This window comes from Haliaeetus albicilla, chromosome 10, assembly GCF_947461875.1.
Source record: "Haliaeetus albicilla chromosome 10, bHalAlb1.1, whole genome shotgun sequence".
Lineage (NCBI taxonomy): Eukaryota > Metazoa > Chordata > Aves > Accipitriformes > Accipitridae > Haliaeetus > Haliaeetus albicilla.
This window is the reverse complement of record NC_091492.1, coordinates 31,642,897-31,663,730: the sequence shown is the minus strand read 5'-3', so window position 1 is coordinate 31,663,730 and position 20,834 is coordinate 31,642,897. Positions and strand designations below refer to the sequence as shown.

The window sequence follows — 20,834 nt, the reverse complement described above, 5'->3', positions numbered from 1 at the left end:
AGTCCCCTTGAGAGCATCAGTTAGATGCCAACTTCCTGCCAACCTGCAATGTGCATCTGTACATAACTTCACAGGAGAGTTTCATTCAGCTGTCTCCAAGTTTTTAAGAAAAAATTTGAATAAGAATTTTGCTAGGCAACTGGGTATCACAACTGTACATATAGCAATAAAAAATAGGTGTAAAAGAAAGCCATAAAAAGCAATGCAGTATTGAAAAACTTTCATTGAGCTACACAATTAACAACTGCATGACTGGAGCACTCACTGTTCAAAAAACAGCTTTCACTATTCATCCAGAGACATTCATCTGGCTATTTGAATCCTGGACTTAACAAGAAGTAAAATATCTCAATTTCTATAGATTTTCCTACTTTGACCGGAGCTCTGATGGTAATTTGCTGGCAGAGCACATGATGAAACTCAGTAAGAACAAAGTGAAATAATAAGACAAATAACACCAGTGCTTCTATTTCCAATGCAGACAAACTACAGCAGATGTGTAAACACAACCTCTTCCTAATGAAAAAGATTATCTGCTCAGGGTAACTAAGTAGCAAATCTACCTCACTGAGGTCTGCTGATCCTCTTTTCAGTTCTCCAGCCATCACCAACACTGACTTAAGGGCCCGCAGTCCAAAATCATAATGATGTTGTTTAGAAAGCTGTTCCTTTGCCAGCTTGTATAGCACTGTCATCTTTTTGGCAAGGATCTGTTTGAGATTTCAGTTAGAGAATCACAAATGTGTAAGACGCAGCCGAACACTGGCCATGCATACATAGGTGTGTACATAAGTATGGGTAGCAATAAGATTTTCTTACCTTTGCCATAAGGAACCCTTCAGAAAAGAGCATGATTTCACAGATTTGCTGAAGATCTGGTACAATTACAACCACAGGCCTGAACAAAGCTTTGACAGACTCAGGGAGCTCAGTCCGGCCAGCATAACCAGGATTCATCGTAATAAAAATGCCCATACGGCTATCAAGGGTAATTTCCTGTCCTTCAAACTAAAGGCATAAGAAAACATTAGAACAATGTGTATTTGGAATTGAAATAAGCAGCACTATTTGCTCAAAGAGAAAACCAGCAATACTGGGGCACCTACTTAAGACAACATGTTAAAATATTCACCTTTAGATAGTCATCCAGATACATTCATCCCACTGTTTGTATCTTGGATATAAACATCAAGACATTTCACACTTATCAAATTTTCTGTCTGAGGGTTTTGAATTCCAATAAACATCAGTAAATAAAGCCTCACAATCCACATCAACTTAAGTTACTCCTCTTCCTAATTACTACTACAGTATTATCCCATTTACTTACTATTGTCCTATTTAGCTTACTATTATCCCACTTCACAAAGGAAGAACCTAGCAAAGGATTAGGAAATCAGCAAGGATTTAACATCTCTGAAACAGAGAGTATATACTCTGGAGTTTGAAATGTTCAGCACAAATGAATTACAGAAGAAGCAGCCCTTTGATCTAATGATGGGGTCTAACCCTGAATCTTGGCCTCAAGAACAAGATCAGCCTTCACAATTACTCTTCTTTTTTAATGTTTACCTGAAATGTTTTCAACTGATTCATTAAAGCATTTCGAATAGTCTGAATCTGAGAAGAAATGACTGAAAGCACGGAAGCATCGATACGATTGAATTCATCAAAGCATCCCCATGCTCCACACTGGGCGAGACCAGAGAAAATTTTGCCAACTGCCTAACAAGAACAAGAAAAACTTCTCAGCAATGAATATATAAAACATTCAGCGTCAACAAACTTTGGAGTACGCTAAAACTCTTAATGACTGGGTAAAACCTCTGGATATTTATATATGCAGGAGCTAGCAATCAGTCATAAGGTCTTGCAATAATTACTTGCCAAGCGCAGATTGCCTATGATGAGCTTATACACATATCATCTAGTCATTGCTCCCCTGCTTGAAAGTACCTGAAATTCCTTCAGGAATTTATTCAAAATAGACATTTCTTATTGTATTTCATTATCAACCTGGTATCTCTAAGGGAGGTACTTATGCAGATGTTCAGAATATGTCCTTAACCTGGGCAGTGAAAAAGAGCAGTAACTGGAACTTTATCAGAGAACACAGATCTTTAACTCTTACTTTGAAATCCATGCCTTCTCCACAGTTTGTCACTACACACAGCAAGCCCAGTGCTTTGGCCAGATCCTTGGTTGTTTCTGTTTTCCCTGTACCTGCTGGCCCTGCTGGTGCTCCTCCCAAAAACATTGATAAAGCCTTTGGAGACAGACCAAAAAGCAAAGCAAAGCTTGGATTACATTTATATTAGGTTAGTAGCAAAATCACAAGTGAACCCTTGGGCACAAAAAGCCTTAAATTTTTTCTGTGAATTCATTCTATATTTTCTTTGATGCAATCAAGTTAGAAGGACATCACAACTGGTTTCAAATATACTAGCCTCAGAATTGGCATCTAGAAGATAACAGAAAGTGGCAATAAAACAATCATGTGATTGCCTAGAAGCGTATTTTAAAAGGGTTTGTTAGTAAAAATCTCCTTGAACATATACCTGTGTGAGTGTAAGATAAATACGATCTGTAAGCGGGGTGATCACAAGACGTCCATTCAAACCCATATACTCATAACCATATGAAAATGTGCCTGTGCACTGCCGCACATTCAGTTCATCTGGCTCTCGGTCCCAGTAAAAACGCAGCTGGCTTTCCCATTCAAACTCCTGAGCCTGCAGAATGCTACACAAGAGACACTTGCTCACATGAGGTAAAAGGATGGAAATAAAATTTATGCATTTGGTATTTTGTCAATAGGTTGGGGGGCAGTGTTTACCTGTCTCTTACGAACGTATCAACAATGTCTCTGGCATGAACATCAATAATGAGAACAGTGTTGTATTTTTTCCTGTCATTTTTGCTCAAAGGCATTGTAATGCGGGTAACGAGGTCATCAATTTGCTTATGCATTTTTTTAGCATAAAGTTTCATTGCCTGTTTTTCTCCCTTCTTCACTTTCCGAAAGACATCCTCTACCTCCCAAGTCCACCACACCTGATTAGCAGCCAGCACCATCATGCCTTGGTAGAGTAACATCCAATCAACTCTATGGGAAATACACATAGTGAGGGAGTCTGAGTTACTGTTTATTCTAAGTAACTGAGCAGGACAGGAAAAAAAGAAAAAAAAAGAATTTCCTTCTATTTCTGCAAGAACTGCAACATGAGCCAAACTCTACAGACATGTACAGAATTCTGTTAAGGTATGTTGTAGTATTTCAAAAGCCTAGGAAATACTCTGATAGAAAAGCTGCCTATTCCATGTGTAAAGATTGCCAAGTGGAATTCATAGTGAGAAAAACATACTGTGCACACAACAGTAAAAATAAAAACTCAAGACTTAGGAAATTACATACGATAGATCACACAATTTTTTCTGGTCAGTTAAAATACTACATATGCATGTATTCATATCCCTCCACATACAGAAATACAGGCTAAATTGTGTAAACATTAAAAATTTAAGTCTTTATTTTTCTATATTGCTACAGGCTCATAATAGTGTGTAAGGTATTTGTGTTATCCTTGACACTGATTGTTTCACCTGCTTCTATCTTCACAGTATCGAAAAATAGCTTCCTTAGTGAGGAGTCTGTTCGTTCGTCTCATTTCTGCTAGCACTGCTGTCATCCAGTTCTCCACTCTGCCTTCTGCAGCTACAGCCTGCCGGAACTCCATCACCTCCCCTTCAGCTGAAATCATGGCTGTTGCAATTTTCACATCACTATCACCATCCTGAAACCTCAAGGAGGCTATGTTATCATACATCTGAAATGCACCAACAAAGAAACTCACTGGCATTTTAGAAACAAAGCTTCAGAGATTTAAGTGTATCTAGCCCCCATTTAATCTTGAAAGAAAACTTTCATGGACTCTAAAGAGAAATGAACCTGACTCTAAGTAATCAAATACAAATGTTGATATATAGCAGTCCAGCTGCAGAGTTAACAAGCAGATGATCTGGCCCAAATTACATTGATTTTTCTTTTCTAGAAAATAAAGATCTATCAGGAGCTACTGGAAGATTCTTTAATGACTGATCATTCTGGTGTATCTTGATTGTTCCTCTACCAACATTCCTCTACCATAACTGCTACTGGCCAGTATGAGAGCCAGGAGAGACTATCAATCAGATTTGATTTGGTTATTCAGAGCTTCTTCAAGATGCTGCCAGGATGTTCTTTGTATGAAATAAACATTAGCGCACCCTTAACAGCATGTACAGTATAGTCTGTTCAACTTTTTACAGCACCTAAAAGCAAAAGCACTGTGGAAAGCCAGACGTTGTACCTTTATCATGTGTTCCTGGACACAAAGTGGGTTACTGCTGCCAAGGATACTAAGCAACTCCTCATCAGATATAAAGAAAAATCTTGGGAAAGCATTTCGTTTGGAATCCAAATAATCATTCAAGCTTTTCTGACATTTCTCCAGCGCATCATTTATATGATGGAGGTCTGACAGACGATTTGGGGCTTGACAGGATTTTTTTATTGTTGGTTCTTTTACAGTTTCATCCATTATCTACACAGGGAGAAAATAAAGTTTAGAAAATACTGAACAGCAATGGATTATACCAAATTATATTTAACTAGTGACAAAGCACACAAGCAGCACAAGCAGTATAGGTTCTTACAGAAGTGCACTAGACAAAGAGTTTTAAATATGGTTTCCTATTGCTGCAGTGCTGTATGAAAACATGAAGACAGTATGCTTTCAAAGCTGAGACCATCAAGATACTACTATAAAAGCAAGTGTAAGCAAGACAAGCCTGTATCCCAAGTCATGCAAGCATAAGCATATACCTGACCTTGCTCCTGTATACAGTGGTACATCAAGTGAAGGACAAACACAATTTCAGAATCACAGTACTATCTCAATTTTGCAGATGGGAAAAAGAAAAGTAAACCATATTCATACTGGGAGTATGTGTTCAGTATGGGAACAGTGGCATTATATCAGCAAAGCCTTTTTAGCATGTATGTAGGTCCTCAACCTATAGAAACACATTTAAGGTTCTTATTATCGTGGTAAAGGTAAAAGATGTATCCAATGAAAGGAAATGGGGATCTGCCTGCCCAGTACTGCCAGCCAAGGGTCACACCTCTGCCCAGCTTAGCTAAATCAGGAGAAGTCTTCTGTGTATGACAGATGTGAAGTAAAACACCAGAGTTCCTGGGTTCCCCAATTCCATATTCAATTCATTATAACATATCATTCTCAGTGTTACAAATGACAAAGACTACAGCTAACTATGAAACTGGAAGCAAAATGCACTAAATAATTATGCTGATCACAAGTCAAGTCAGTTACTTGCCTTTTTAAACATCCTGTCTACACTGTCAAATATTTTGGCTTCCTCTGGAAGCTGTGATCTGATATCTCCACCAATAAAGATGCTCTCCAGGTACATCCATTTTCTCTGAACCACCATCCAGATCTAAGACACAAATGTTACCATCAAAGAAAAAAAATACAATTGAAAACCCTGATTATAAATAATAAACATTAATTATTTAGTTCAGCACTTCCCTGCCTACCTCAATTACTTCACCAATCAATGACAGAGTTTTTTCCCAGTGGTGAACAGTTGAAAGGAAAGGACCCACAAATTGACTGCTCAAAACACTCTGAAGATTGACATTATTGTCATCAAGAATCTCTAAAATTTCATCTACAGATCCCAGAATAAAGCCTCGCTTCTCAGTGCCTTTGAAGTACATTTGTACTGTGAATTTCAGGTGTTCCCATGTTTCTGCTATTTCCTTCACACCCTGCATGTGAGCATAAAAAGGTGCATGTTTTAATCTTCAAAAACTAGAGAACTATAATCTTAGCATAAAAATTAAATCAACTAATTGAGCAAAATTTTTGCACAGATTTTCTAACTCTGGTTTATAAAGAATGGTCTATTTCAAAATATCATGATGGAAACAGAATGGATCCTTCTTCAGATCCTTTTTCCTAGGCCAAACTTGCTTATTGTAATAACAGATATCTAATATATTGCTGCCAAAGCCAAGAGAGCTAGGATTCTGTGCCATGTGGTAGCTTATTAACAGAACTATTGATCTTAGTTGCCATCAGTTACATCATGGCAGCTCCCTGAAGAGGGCCAAACCTGCTGTCACGCCAGTATAAAAATCACAAATAAAACACAGACTGTTGTCATCTATGTCTTTTTAGTTTTATTATGATTTTTTTACATTACCTTCTCAATGCTAAGTTCCTTAACAGCAGTTCCAACTATTTCACTGATAACATCTGAGTGTCTGTGAAGTTCCATAGCAAACATATTCTCCAAAGTGAATGTTTCTGTTGTCATTTCAAAACTTGTTCCTGTTCTCTCCATAAGGTCTTGCCAATGCCTGTTTTAAATTGACACATCAACAATTCTACCAACCACCATGATACAGTAAAAATGAAAACAACTGTAATTTAATATATAATAATGAAACCATGTTTCTCTACTATTTAAACAAGAACTAGTATTTTGAATACATAAAGTATCCTAGTCATCATAGTCACCTTGCATACTATTACACAAGTTCATTAAGTAGAAAGTGAAGTTTCAAGCTGCAGGACATGGCACGACCCCAGTAACTGAAATTGAAAGTTCTAACAAAACAAACAAAATCTTCCTACATATAGGAAGTGGATTTAAATAAATCAAAGCAAACCTTTCTCTTAAAGCTTCATTTTTCAAATCAAGCAACAAAGGAATGGAGTCTCGAAACGCCTTCATTTCTGTTTCCAAGTGAAAAGCTACTGGCATATTGCGTACTTGTCTGGGCAGCTTTCGAAGGGCTTTAAGATATCCTTCGATTCCTTCCTGAAGAAGCTGGACATTGAGGTTTATCCAGAGTGTCTGAGACCATTCCTTTTTAGCTGCCTGGGAACAAGGTCATCAGGAGGAAAAAAATCATATTTCCTGTTAGTTCTGACCAAAAGAAAAAACCTTTCCACTACAGTAAGACCTAGAGACCACAGTCAGGATGCAGATGTAATTGTATTAACATTTTACAAACAGAGGAAGAGACAGGGTCATGTCCAAGACATATCATAGCTGAACACAACCAGTTGTATAAGAAATAATCAAAAGGAAATATGGAGAACAGGAAAAGCATCCTTAAGAGCATACTTTACAGGGCATTTTAATTTTGGAAAAATAAAACTTATTAAAAAATAGTTAAGATCACTTAAAGCCTGAGATACCCATTGTCACCTGTACACATATTATATCCAAAAGTAATTCCACTGAAATTATCAGGAAACTTGTTCAGCAAAATGCCACCCAATAATTATTAGGGGGGTGGGAGGTCTGCTCCTATCTGATAAGAGTATGTGTTTGGTCCACTATGGAGGCATTGTTAGTCCTGTCCTAATACCATTAAAATCATTTCATGGCGGTAGTCAATTACAGGTCACAGCTTATTTCATGCAAAGGCTTAGAACAGACTTGATAGTAACTAGTGGACAATGCAGCCTCTTCTTCTCTCCCCCACCTTTTCTGTACCTATGTACACGAATACGTGTGTGTCTGTGTATACACAGTGCAATACTTACTCTTTGTAATTCATAAATTTCATAGATCTGCTTTAGATTTTTCATATCATTCTGTGCTTTCATTAAGTCAGGGTACACTGTAACTGGCAAGTCAAAAAGTTTCTCAACACTGCCCAGTTCCTGACGATTTTTTTCCAGTTTGTCCACTTCTTTTTCAAAAATGGCCATGAGTTCCAATCCTGGGAAAGGAGAGGAATTTTCTAAACAATCCCATGGATTATGGGGAATAAATAAGACAGCATTTGCATATAGACTGTAGACGTTATAGTACTAAAAATGTCACATTCCTGGTTGATCAGTTTGTATGTTAATAACGAAAGCACAATTTTCTTGTTTTACATAAAATGTGAAGAATTGTCCAAAGACTAATATTTTTAAGACATCACTTTACACACATTAATCTATTTACCTTTATCAAGATTTTCCCCAACAGCACCAGGCCCCTCGGTCATGAATTTATGGAAGAAATCTTCTATCTCTTTGCTGTAGTCCCCAATTTGTTGCTGTGTAATCTAAAGAGAACAGTGTTTAAATTGTTTTCCTTTCAATTTCTAATTTTTTTCAATATTAATTACAAATATTACCTTTGTGAATGTTCTTTTTATGCCTCCAAGGTTGCAATCAACTTCTGATGCTTCAAAGAAGAGAGTCTCCCACTTTTCCCTAATCTTGTCAGCCATCTCTTGCTCTTCTTTAGCTACCTAAATCAAAACAAGTAACATCTCTCACAAGAAATAATTAGTCACAAGAAAGAGGGGAACACGTGCTTACATTATAAATTTGCAAAACACAAAACCAGCATTGAAGTGATCTGAATCAGATTTAAACACATGCAACATATCCATTTTAAAGTGGAGATACTGTTTTGAGAAGGGGATTTGGACTAGGCTAGACAATCTCCAGATATCCCTTCTAACCTCAACAATACTGTGATTCTGTAAAATGTCTTAAAAGGAGAACATTTATTCATTCACATGTGAGGCATTTGTGCCCCTAGCTCAAATCTGAAATGTTTTATGAGACATGCACTTACTGGAATATTGTACATTGCAAGAGTTCGGTATCTCTCCCAGATGTCCAAGTATTTCAGTTCCACCTTGAAGGACATGCCTTTGATCTCTGCAATTGTGCCAAGGACAATTTTGAGATCTTCCAGGGAATCAGGAGGTCTCTTAAGACTCTGTGATAATCTCTGTAAAAAGTAAAAATAATTTCTAGAAGCAACACTGACAAAGCAATTAGGCAGAATTATAATGATGGGTCAAACACAAAACACAAGTAAATAACACGCAGATTCATTTTCAGTTTATGTGAAAAGATAACACAAACTGAAAATACCTACCTGAATCTCCTCCTGAAGACTGAAGAGTTCCTCTCTTGCAGACTCATTAAGCAACTTTCCAAGTGAAATCACCCAGCCTTTAGCATTCTCCTGCACCATGTAGGCTAAAGGAGCCAGCTGAAGCCTGATAAATTGCTCATCTTTAATCAAGGGCTGTTGAGTCACTTCTTGAGCTACCTTCATATAGAACTGCAACTCTTCATCAAAGGTGACACAAGCAGGCTTTTCTGCACCTAACCTCTCCATGACTGCGCCTTTGTCTAATTTCCACAGCAGGTGGTACCTCTTCCATTGGTTCGAATACTTACTGAGAGAAGCCATGAGTTTGTGGACATTCTGAGTGATGAGAACAGCCTGTTCAATTATCAGAGGGTTCTGGGAGACATCACTGTAAAAGCTGAAAGTGATAACTTCGTCTTCATCAACATGCTGAGGAGGGCATTCAAGACATGTACCATGCATCCATCGTACAAAATGCTAGAGTTTTCAAGACAGGGTTGAAAAACAGTTACTTTGTAGAGAGTCATTTTAGTCAAATTATTCATAGAATCATAGAATCATGTAGGCTGGAAAAGACCTTTAATGTCATTGAGTCCAACCATAAACCTAACACTGCCAAGACCACCACTAAACCATGTCCGTAAGTGCCTCATCTACATGTCTTTTAAATACCTCCAGGGATGGCAATTCAACCACTTCCCTGGGCAGCCTGTTCCAATGCTTGACAACCCTTTCTGTGAAGAAATTCACCATTATTTAGACTATGAAGGAAGTGGTGTGAATGATTTCTCAAATCAATTGTTTTGCTGACAGCAAGAAAAGAGATTACATTTTCCCATAAATTTGAGAGAAGAGTTAATTTAATCCTAACAAAACCTTTCCGTGCATTACTAGCTTTTAAAATCTCTGCTGAGCAGCAATGTAGCATGACACAGATAAATAGGTATTAGATCAAACAGGCTGGATGCAGCAGTGGAGCAGAACAGCAAATCTGAGCATAGGAAGCACACTTAATCTAAATTTATTCATTTCAGGCGACATCTGGAATCATTTCTCCATCAGCACAGGGCAGGCACACTGCCACAATATTTGGCTTCTTTTCTGGAAAGCAGTTCAAGGTGAACATACTTGTGCAGGGAAATATTGCTACATCTTTGCCAACAAGCTAGATATTTTGTCTGCTGTAAACCTGCTGCCCTAGATGTGTCCTAGATGTCCTTCTCCCAACATTTTCTGAATGTTTTTTCTGCAGCTTTTGAGGAGAGCTGTAATATAGAGAAGGCTACTCACATTCCTTATTCCACCAGTTTATTCATACATCAGAAAGCAACATCTGCAGTGCAATCTGAAGAGTATATCCTTCTGATGTATGTTGATTTATAGAACCAAATCATGTCCTTACACTGACAAAACTGCTGAAAACTAACAAATAATTTTGCCTGAGTAAATTTTGCATGAAGCTTTATGGTGATTTTTTTCCTTTGTCATCAGTTTGTAAAATTAGGACAGTCTGTAAAATTAGAACAATGTACTGGATATTTTGATTTCAAGATAAAGCAATATGAATCTTCCCTTTGACATTTATGTTTGCCCAAGTGTAAAGCAAGATTAATTCATTATAATCACAAGCAAACTCTGGCAACAAGTAAATCTTTATTAAAAAAATCACCTTAGTGACCTCAGCACAGTCTCGGATACATTGTACAGTCATCTTGTCAATCTCACTTGCATCAGGTTGCAAGATTATCTCAGGAACAGATAAAATAGCTTCTGTTTGGAACAGTGGCACATTTGCAAGAACAGCTGCATTAAAAGCCTGCAAATTCCTGGGAAAGGAAAAAATCATGTTAAAGGTAGTAATAATCAGGTGCTGCCCCCCATGGAAATGCCCAACAGAGACTGCAATTGTGCTTAGATATTTAAGCAGATCTGTCTGAAGTCAGTTACCACTGATTTCAGTTTGAAACACTGATGTGTATCAAAGTAAAATTGTCCCACTAATACTGATTTAATGCAAAAGCTTGACTAGCCAAAAGAAGCTATTGGAAGGAATGAATGGGGATACCCTGGTGCAAAAGGACCCTGAGACTATGGTCAACTCCACTGCAAGAGTCCAGTCAGGAAAGCACAATGAAGTCAGCTGCGCGTGGCCCAGACTACAAAGACATGGATAATGAGAAGAAGAGATGGCTGGGAAGCTTTTATAAGCCTGCAATGCTCTATTGTAATAATATCTAGCTTATACTATAAGCCCTTATAATATCTTGCTACAGGAAACTCCTTGGCCCCAGCTACTGCAGAACATGTAAAGTAAAAACCAGCAAACCTTTGTTCTTGTACTGGTGTCTCCTGCATTACAGGGATGCATCTGGCACCCAGACATCAAGTTCTCAAAATTGTATTTTTTAGTAAAACCAAACCTTGATTTAAAAAATAAACCAGGGATATGCAACTACACACACTGCAGAAAATGTATCTTATTTCTCTCTTCTGCCAACAACATGCCAATATCCATTTTCTCAGAATTTGGGTTTCTCCTGTACCTTGTTATCAGTTCTCCATTCTTCACACGAAAAAAACAGTACAAATACAAATTTGTCTCAAACTGCACATCACTGAGGTTTTCAAACAGAATATCAGTATACATATTGATGAACAGATCGAGAAAAACCTGAAGATGAAAGACTGAAAATCCATTAAAGCAAACAGTTGACTTACTTCACAATTAACTGTGTCAACACCTGATAAATTCTATTTTCCCAGTATGCATAATAGGAAGTTAATTTTGGAGATTTGCCAGTGTTTGTGTTGGCAACTCGTCCTTCCACTTTTATTAGCAATTGTGGAATTGCAGAATACTTTCTAACCATGTGTGCCACATCTTTTGCTCTTTCACACTTAACATACTCAAAAAATTCTTTCGCTTCTGTAAAAGATACAAAAAATAGCTTTATTAACTGCAAAAGACCTAACAGACTTGAATAATTAGCTGGGCTTTATTTGTGAACACGAAATTGATCTTTTATATTGATAAAAATATCTTTACTTATTAATGCTTAATTTATTAATATTTCAGCCCTATTATTTTATATGGATTCAATTATTTAATAGCAACCATTAGATGTAAAAGTAATCTTTTTAAGACTTACAAAGCATTGCAAAAAACTTGATCCATCACCCAGTCACTCAAGTGACAGGGGCACCTGGGAGACAATCACATCACTGCAATTATCATCTGAGGCAACCAGTTCAGTTCAGACAGCCCAGAAGGAGCTGACACTCCATGCAGATTGCAGCTCTAAGACTACACTACTGCATACAAGAAGGATAAGGAAATCAAAGGAAAGCTAGGGGAAAAGTGATCAAAAGCAAGGTAGACACAAGTCAAATGATCTACCTGTACACTCATCTTTATGTTTCTCTCATTGACAACATCAGCTTTAGGGTACTGAAGCTCTGCTTGTGCTTCCTTTGTTATACCATGAAATACTGCTGTAACTAGTTTTGGTAACGATTAAAAGGGTTGATCCTAGCAACTAAAAATGCAAATTAGCAGACAGAGCAAAATAAAACACCACAGACCTTGGAGATGAAAATATAAAGACTTACCAGGAAGCTCATCACCATTTTTTGAAAGTGGAAACTTAAAGAGATTTGTTGATTCTATGAACAGAAGTTTGTTGCTTATGTCTTCAGAATGATTATGAATCTGATGGACAAGTGATTCAAACTTTCTGATGGCTCGCATACATCGGACAATAAAGTCACCAATACCTTGAAATAAATCACAACCATTTGTGGTTTTTTTCTTTTAACAAATATTTCACCAATGCATCAAAATTGCCACAACCAGATGTGTTTTATCTCTGAGAATGAACTGATGCTCTGCAGAAAGATAGATCATTTCTCACCTAATCGTTCATCTAGCTCCCTTACAGCTGTTATTTAAGGGTCTCTACCCATTTCCACTCAGTGTTTTAAATATAATAAAAACATATGAAATACCCTGCTGGATCTGAGTTTGTCTAACTTACTATTCTGACCCTGACCGTGGCAATAGGATGTACCACTTAGGGATACATTGCTGTCATATGACATAAAAAATAGATTGCAGAATTGAAGAGATTTTTTTTAACTGAAAATTGGTATCTAAGGCCATTTTAAAATAGCATCTCCATTACCTAAGGAGTTCCAATTGAGTCTTCTGTGCCCTGATTTGAATACCCTCCACAGTTCTTGAATATGGTCATCAAGAAGTTTGGTTTCTGCTTCATTCAGTGTTCCCATTAATTTGTGATAGTGATCCAGCATGTTTTTCAATCTATTTGTATATCTAAGCAGTGTAAGAAACACAACAATAAAACATAAAAATCATGATTTTCTGGAAATACAGCTTGGAACTCAGATCAAAGAGCAGATCACTTCCATCACTCCGTTCAGACTTCCATATAAAGCAAAATTTGCTTTAATTTCATATGGCTCCAGTAGTAGCTAGACAAACCTCTCCTGCCTCAACTCAGGAAAAGTTTTTAAGACAGCCTCAGTCTGAAGCACATAGGTGAACTCAACAGGTGAACTTTAAAATCCAGTTAGGGCTCTTATCGGCATACCTGTGTGCTGAAGGTCTGTGGTAATTTAGGCAAAAGTGACTTATCCAAGGCTGTACAAGAAGAAAGCAGCAGTGAGTTTAAATGTGAGCTGAAATCTAAATGGCACTAAATTCATTGCAAAACAAATTACTTTCCTGGTTTTTCCTCAGATTTTGATGAGATGTTAATTTGTATAACATAGTCCTACAAGGTAAAGGATGCAGACAGTGCCAGAGAAAAGCTTATTAGTGCAACTTGGCCATTAGTAATTTTACCCTTAAAAAAAAAAATCACTAAGACTTCTCATATTTCCAAAATTTGATGACTCAGGGCCCATTCTGGTTTGGAGTGAAATCACTTGAAACACTGCCATAAGTCTGCATGCGAGCAGATACTCTGTTACAGCCTTACCTAAGATATTTTTCTTCCTGTAATGCCACATATCTTGCTATTTCTGGGACTGGAAACCCTAGTTGTTCCATGTACTTTGTTTCAATGATAATCTCTTGGAGTATGGGAGAAAAATTCACTATGAAGCGAACATTTTTCTTTGTGGTGACAGGCTCCTCTGTTACAGAGCTCTACAACACAAGAAAGAGCAGCAGAAAGGAGGGGAACACCAAACCGTTACAATGCAAGGAAAAGGTTAGCTCCTGGAGACATTTGATAAGGCCGTAGGTAAAAGTCAGAATGGCTGACATTCAAAGCTTGCCGAAATGCCTTTAAAATTTGATAGCAACCTCAGCATTCTAGTTTCAGAAATTATACACAACTACTTCTTCAGTGAAAGCTGATTACAAGTAACAAACCAAATCACCTCTGTTTACATACTGCTGCACAGTTACAACAGAAATCCCAGTGGAAGTTCATAATCAGACAAAAGTTTAGCTAGAACAGGATTCAGCATGATCTCTGCTGGGAGCCTACCTCTACCTAACTTCAGTCCCAAGTTTTGTTGTAACATCCCAAAGGTGTGGCATGAAAACCCAAAAATTAACAATTACAGCACAGAACACATAGAGAAACAACATTCATCCATTTGCCAGGTCATTCAGTAACTATGTCTTTTAAAGGACCACAAACAATTCTAAGCTCAGAACTTTTGAAATTTTACTTTCAAAAACTGTGTTTAAAATATTATTCTTAGAAAAATCTCACTGACCATTAGATAGGTTTCAGTTCTTCCCCACAGAGAAGTCTGGTATACTATCTTCCTATATCTCACCTGCTCAAAAGTCTCTGGATTAACATGGGTTGCAGCCCCACCAGTGATGACAGTCAGCAAAGTATTTTTCAGCAACAGTGGGAGTATCTGTTCTGTCCCATCTCTCCACTGATTATATTTTTGATCTTCGTATTCTTTCATCCTCTTGGCCACTTGAAGATATATTTGTTTCACCTAGAAAGGAAAATTCTGTATAACTCATTTTAAAGACCATAAGAAATGTTCAACTAAAATGTTTTAATATGGTTTCTAATATTTATTAGATGAAAGGACAAGTAATGCCTTGTAATTAATGCAGGCAATGGAGAATTCAGGCTTTTGAATCCCATCATTGATTCTGTCACTGTCTCTCTGGGAAACAGTGGGAAAGTCCCACTCAGCTTTTCACGTCGAACATGTCTTGCTGTGTGCAAAGACATTGTTGGAACTTCACCTTGCATAAGAGCACTTTCACATCTTTAGAAGAAGGGTATGAAGAAAGTATTTCTTCGTTCATTAAATATCAAAAGAACCAACATACTTCCTTTCCACGTTCACCAGCAAGCAACTCCTCTACTTCTTGAAATCGAATAATAGTGTGCTTGATCCGATAGAAAAGAGATCGGGACCAGTATATTGCTCCAGCCACTGGAGGATGATTCTTGTACAAAGGTGGATCCTTGAGGTTCTGAACAAAGATTTGCTTAACATTTTTGACCTAGAAAAAAAAAATATTACAAAGAATCATTTCTCCACTTGCTTGTCCATGGTCAGTATCTAACCTGGTACACAGCACAAGCTCTGAAGCTAATTCCAGCAGCAGGATAAAAACAATTCTTCTTTTTTTTTCATGCATCTCTTGTTTGTATTAATTGCACTACAGAGAACGTCTCCCTTTCTATATCTTGTGGAACTGCTATTGTGGCAGTATTTTCTGTAAGATTACCTTTTATCGTTAAACTCAACGTTCTTTGAAATATCAAGAAAAATGCTATGACATGAAAAGCTTTCCAACAGACAGGCTTCAACACGTCAGAAATGATTTCTGCCTTCATGGTTGATCTCTGACACCTTTTGGTCATACCATAAACTCATCCTTCACAAGAAAGCTGTAGGGTGTGAAAGATGTATTTTCTCAGTAAGGACTTCTAAGGACTACTGTTGAACTGCTGTTCACAAGGTAAAGGAATAGCCACAAGCCTTGTTGCATTCACAGTACATGCAAACATCTTTCAGTTCCCATGCAGTGCCACACATACACAGATATGCACATCCATTTCAGCAAATTAACCATAGTATTTCTCCAATGGGCTCCAAAAAAGTGAGGGCAATTATGTTTATTTTGTAAAACTTTTCAGTCTTTCAGACAGTAAATGACACTACACAGGTATTTAGACATATACACAGATTTATGATTTTCACTAGGTAAAGAGCTTCATGTACTACGTAAGAAATCCTTAAATTAGATACCTCTTTACAGTATTGGTCCAAAATATCATTGAACTTCATCATCATCTGCTTATTAATGGTTTCACGAGAGCGGATGTGTTTGAAGTTTAACAGCATGTCAAATGCAGCTTCTGCTGATCGAAGGGTCTTAAAAGATTCATCAATAAAGTTTTTGGTCTCTTCTTCAATAACCTAAACAAAGGAATAATGCCAAGAAATCCTATCACTTAGAGATTCATCTTGCAAAACCAAAAAAGGAAGGCAAAATAAAAATACTTTTTCATAATAGTGGTCAAGAATATTTTTACTATTTTTTGTCTTATAAATTACTAACAAACTGATGGCTTTCCAGTGAGCTGCAGGAAATTAATGTTAGTTAATGTGCCTGCTAGGCAGGTATATAAATCACAAAAAACACTGTAACAATTTGTACTTTGTGGGTATTCTTAGCTGAGGGGTGAAGCACTGAATGAATCCACAAAAGGAAGTTTTACTTCTTTGTAGGACATGAGTGAGACATGTCAGCACACGAGTACAGGGAGGTCATGTGTAGCCTCTGTTCATGCTGTAGCGATTCTGCCAATGAACAAAAAGTGTGCTTCACCAGTTTAAAGATAAAATGAAACTATAAACAAAAACAATTTGGAAACAGAATACTGACTTAAAAAATTTATCAAATTCCTTACATTTTCATTTACATATTTATTCATATATTCTTTTCTCTTATTTTCTTTAAATGAAAAAAATTTTCTTTAAATTAAGAAACCTATTTTCTTTAAATGAAAATGTTAATATTCTAGAAGGAATTTGTATATAGTAAGTAATGGGGCAGGGCGGGGGGGAATCACAGTGTATGGTACTTACTGAAACTTCTTCTCTAAATTCTTCCATCATTAATTTCCAGTCATATGCACTTTTGATGCTAAAAGGGTCAAAAGTCAGTTCTTCCATAGGACTAATTAGTCCATTTACTCTTCTCAGTAGATCATCAACACGCTTTGGATTCCCTGTGACAACTTTCAGTTCAGGACCAAATATATTGTAAAACTCTTCAATAACCTGTGTAATTCAGAAAAACATACCAGAAAGCTTTATTTTTAATGTTTTTTTCCCTGCCATTTAACACATCTTTGTGATATTATTTCCTTTAAAAAATAAAAACAGGTCAGAGAATGATCGATTTGTGCTGTGATTTACATTTTGTGTACTTCTATACAAGACACTAAGTAGCTTTATGGAAACCCCCCCCCACTCTACAGGCCCAACACTTCAGTTGTTAAAACAGATAATACTCAGTTATTACACTTTTTTATTCCACTTTCCACATAAGCAGTTTTTACATACACAGTCTATAGCATCTGACCATTGATAGACCACTAATACCCTGACTTAAATTAGCCTAAACATAGCATCTCTCCTTTCATATGTTATCCTGCAATTGATATACTGATTTATATATAGTGAAATTTTATATTATAGTATACTTTAATGGTTATTTTATCTAAAATTATATCATTAAGCTAGCAACCCATGAAAACTGCAAATCTGTGAAACAGTTGTTACAAGTCTGTATGTTGGTAACAGCAGTGTACACAGTAATATCTTTCCTCAACCAGTACCCTGAGAAGAGTTATTTCGTCTCAAGCGTTAAGTGCAGCTTTGTTGGAATCAAATGCACTGCTCAGGTCTTAAAACACAAAATCACTCACAAAACTAAAGGCTGTTAACATTTCAACAACCACAATACAAAACAATCTCCTCTACAGAATAGAACACTGATCACACAATCCCTTTATTTATTGTCTATATTACTACCTGCAAAATATCATACAGATCTTGACAGACTGAAGTCATATAATCTGTTTTTTCAAATAAACGTTTTCGGTCAAATTCCCAGTGTTGCTCTCTTCCTGATGCTTCAATTTGGGCACGAACAGCAAAGTAACATTTCTTCCATTCTTCAAGAGTGCTTTTGGCTTCTGCTATTTTCTTTTTTGCAGCAGCTCTATCATCTCTATTAATCAAATCAAAACAGTTAATATACTATAGATAGACTATAGATAGAAAATTATATCTCAACTGGATTAATATTCTCTGGTTTAGCAGTTTCTAATTATATAAGATCTAGGCAAAACTTGTAACTGTGAGGTCTTAATTTTCAATGTGACTGATTTTGAAAGAAGATATTATTTCAGGACTGATTTTGATGATATTTATGCCACTTTTTTACCACTATAATTCTGTTGGGTTTATTGATTCATGTCCTTTACACACAAAAGAGGACAAGCACCTATTTCTTCAGGGCTTATTCAGTAATTTATGAAAATTACAAAATAAATTGACTTTTAATTGACCTAATACAACTTCAGATAGTGAAAAATGCTGAAACCAATTTGATGAAAGTGTTATCTACTGCACTTCACGTAAAACAAGCAAAGCTTTTAATAAATACAGCCTAGTTAAACAGGAATCCAGCACTTACTTAAACAGTGTGTGTAAATCCACAACTTTGTACACTCTTGTTGAAATTTCCCAGGCAATTCGTTCCATAAGGGGTACCATGCTTTCATCCTTGTTGTAATGCCGCGAGATAAGCCATACCATTCTCAGGGCATTCATCAGTGAAGGAATTGTATCCAAGACAACATTAAACCCGGTGCCGTATGTTAAATTCTATTAAATGTATTATAAATATTGTGAATAGGATGTCACGAAAATACACAAATTCATATTCAATAAACCAATATTTATTCTATAGATACCTGAAGTTAAGAAAGTCTGTGACATTATTAAAAAAAATTACCCAGTCAAGGAAACAACCTGGTGCCTAAGTAACACGCACAGTTAAGGATGCGCAAATCTACAACTATTGCTCCAAATGCTTTTTAGGTTCTGTCTCCTTAATATTCTCTTTTCTGTAAAAGATGTCCCAAGACTGGGTTTGGCTCAACAATTTATTTGGATGTTTGGATGCTCTTCAATAAAACTTAAAATTTGAGACATTAGCTGTAATCAGTGATAGAAGCTACCTCAAAAATGAAGCAGAGAAATCTTGGTTTTCCCCAATTCAGCTATGCTATCAAACTCTCCCAAGGCTATGATTTACAAACCAAGCTGTTCACAGCTCTGGGCTTCTGCTTTCAAATATTAGAACAACTGTAACTCAAACAAAATAGGCAAGACTTTTTTTTATTAAATATAAAAAAGCTAGAGTACATCTTTACTGCTGATAAAAAGTAAAAATTAAACAAGACATTATTATATCAACAGAGAAACTTAGGTAACCACAGTTAAAACTTCACAAAGTTTTCTTAAAGATACATACCTTTAAATGGCGTTCGAGAGTTGAAAGAAACTTGACATTATCTAGAGCTTCCGCATGATGTTTTCTGAGGTCACTTAAGACTATCTGTAAATCTCCACTATGCTCAGATTCAGCTTCCTGTAATATTTCCAAGACTTTTTGCACTTCTGGAAGCTTTATCTGTTCAGTAAGAGCACTTAAAGTACTATTTCTTTCACGCCAGAGGTCAACTTCTGCAAGTGGACCATTACCCTACAAGTAATGTGGAATAAAATTACCATTATGCAAAAGTGAAAACCTATAACCAGGACTATATTTGTTCCTTCTTTTCAATATGCTGTATGGTGAGAAAAACCTGATACAATTCAACCATGCAAAAAACCCAGACAGATGATCATCCTTGAAATCAAAAGTTTTACACATGCTGAAGGGAACTGCTCATGGGAGTATATCCCTGAACTGGAGCTGGAGAGTCTGTGCTTGCAAACACTTATGCACAAGTAACTTTGTAGACATGAAATCCCTCAGTATGTTTAATGGTATTAGTCATATGTGCAAGTGTTTACAGAATCAGAACCTTACAATTGGATTTTTTTTGTTTGACATGACTTCTTTCAAGCAAAAATATAGTTATCCCTTTAAAAAAGAAAACCACTGAAGCTTTTAAGATTTCATGGCTCTTTAGAAGAGTGCAGATAACAAAAATGCCTTAGTTTTCCACAGTTATCCTGTGAGGGTAGGATCTGCAGTGAGTTACTTTATATTCTATTTATATTCTATTTCCCAGAGTCACACAGTTCCTCACTACTTTTGTTCTACTTTACATCAATTACGAAATGGCTTTCCAACAATCAGACATGAAGATGTATTAAAAATGAGCTCAAACCACTCAAAGAGATTCTTGTGGGGAAATGAAGTAATGTCTCTGGGAATAAAAGTGTGGTGTTATAGGCAACATTACCTGTGGAACCTTTTTCAGTTGTTCCTCTAGAGCTGTGGATATTAATTTCTGCCAGGTCATTGCACAACTTTCCAGAGCTTCAACCACTTCTGGAACTGTGGCAAGAACAGTCACTTCTCCATCTAGATTTATAGTTGGCATCTCCAGTTTAGTATCTCCTATTGGCAGAAAAGGCACATAGAATTAACTGTCTTGTTCCATCAGCACTGGTAACGTAACATCACTGAAATGGCTTATGCCTTCCATCTTGTTAGCTACTTGAGGATAAGTAACATACCACCGGCTCTGCCTATTTGAGAATACGGCAAAATACATCTAGTTGCTTGACAGTTAACACAGTGTAAAGAAAGATATATTCCT

At 36.7% G+C, this 20,834-nt stretch overlaps 1 protein-coding gene across 1 annotated transcript in view; it reads right to left on the bottom strand.

Annotated features, from left to right (window-relative positions):
- The window catches only part of DNAH10 (dynein axonemal heavy chain 10), a 57,341-nt gene that overhangs the window by 31,198 nt on the left and 5,309 nt on the right, over positions 1 to 20,834 (bottom strand). Inside the window, exons 6-35 of the mRNA XM_069794854.1 lie at positions 20,475 to 20,632; positions 19,535 to 19,765; positions 18,692 to 18,882; positions 18,025 to 18,223; positions 17,074 to 17,268; positions 16,231 to 16,401; positions 15,302 to 15,478; positions 14,782 to 14,955; positions 13,968 to 14,137; positions 13,149 to 13,300; positions 12,577 to 12,741; positions 11,686 to 11,893; positions 10,637 to 10,793; positions 8,968 to 9,444; positions 8,659 to 8,817; positions 8,210 to 8,326; positions 8,035 to 8,137; positions 7,626 to 7,804; positions 6,740 to 6,951; positions 6,271 to 6,427; positions 5,600 to 5,833; positions 5,377 to 5,499; positions 4,350 to 4,583; positions 3,604 to 3,827; positions 2,837 to 3,106; positions 2,559 to 2,742; positions 2,132 to 2,266; positions 1,573 to 1,725; positions 820 to 1,008; positions 564 to 710 (exon numbers count right to left, since the gene is read on the bottom strand). Coding sequence (XP_069650955.1) covers positions 564 to 710; positions 820 to 1,008; positions 1,573 to 1,725; positions 2,132 to 2,266; positions 2,559 to 2,742; positions 2,837 to 3,106; positions 3,604 to 3,827; positions 4,350 to 4,583; positions 5,377 to 5,499; positions 5,600 to 5,833; positions 6,271 to 6,427; positions 6,740 to 6,951; positions 7,626 to 7,804; positions 8,035 to 8,137; positions 8,210 to 8,326; positions 8,659 to 8,817; positions 8,968 to 9,444; positions 10,637 to 10,793; positions 11,686 to 11,893; positions 12,577 to 12,741; positions 13,149 to 13,300; positions 13,968 to 14,137; positions 14,782 to 14,955; positions 15,302 to 15,478; positions 16,231 to 16,401; positions 17,074 to 17,268; positions 18,025 to 18,223; positions 18,692 to 18,882; positions 19,535 to 19,765; positions 20,475 to 20,632 — 5,645 coding nt within the window. The remainder of the gene's footprint in view (positions 1 to 563; positions 711 to 819; positions 1,009 to 1,572; positions 1,726 to 2,131; positions 2,267 to 2,558; positions 2,743 to 2,836; positions 3,107 to 3,603; positions 3,828 to 4,349; positions 4,584 to 5,376; positions 5,500 to 5,599; positions 5,834 to 6,270; positions 6,428 to 6,739; positions 6,952 to 7,625; positions 7,805 to 8,034; positions 8,138 to 8,209; positions 8,327 to 8,658; positions 8,818 to 8,967; positions 9,445 to 10,636; positions 10,794 to 11,685; positions 11,894 to 12,576; positions 12,742 to 13,148; positions 13,301 to 13,967; positions 14,138 to 14,781; positions 14,956 to 15,301; positions 15,479 to 16,230; positions 16,402 to 17,073; positions 17,269 to 18,024; positions 18,224 to 18,691; positions 18,883 to 19,534; positions 19,766 to 20,474; positions 20,633 to 20,834) is intronic.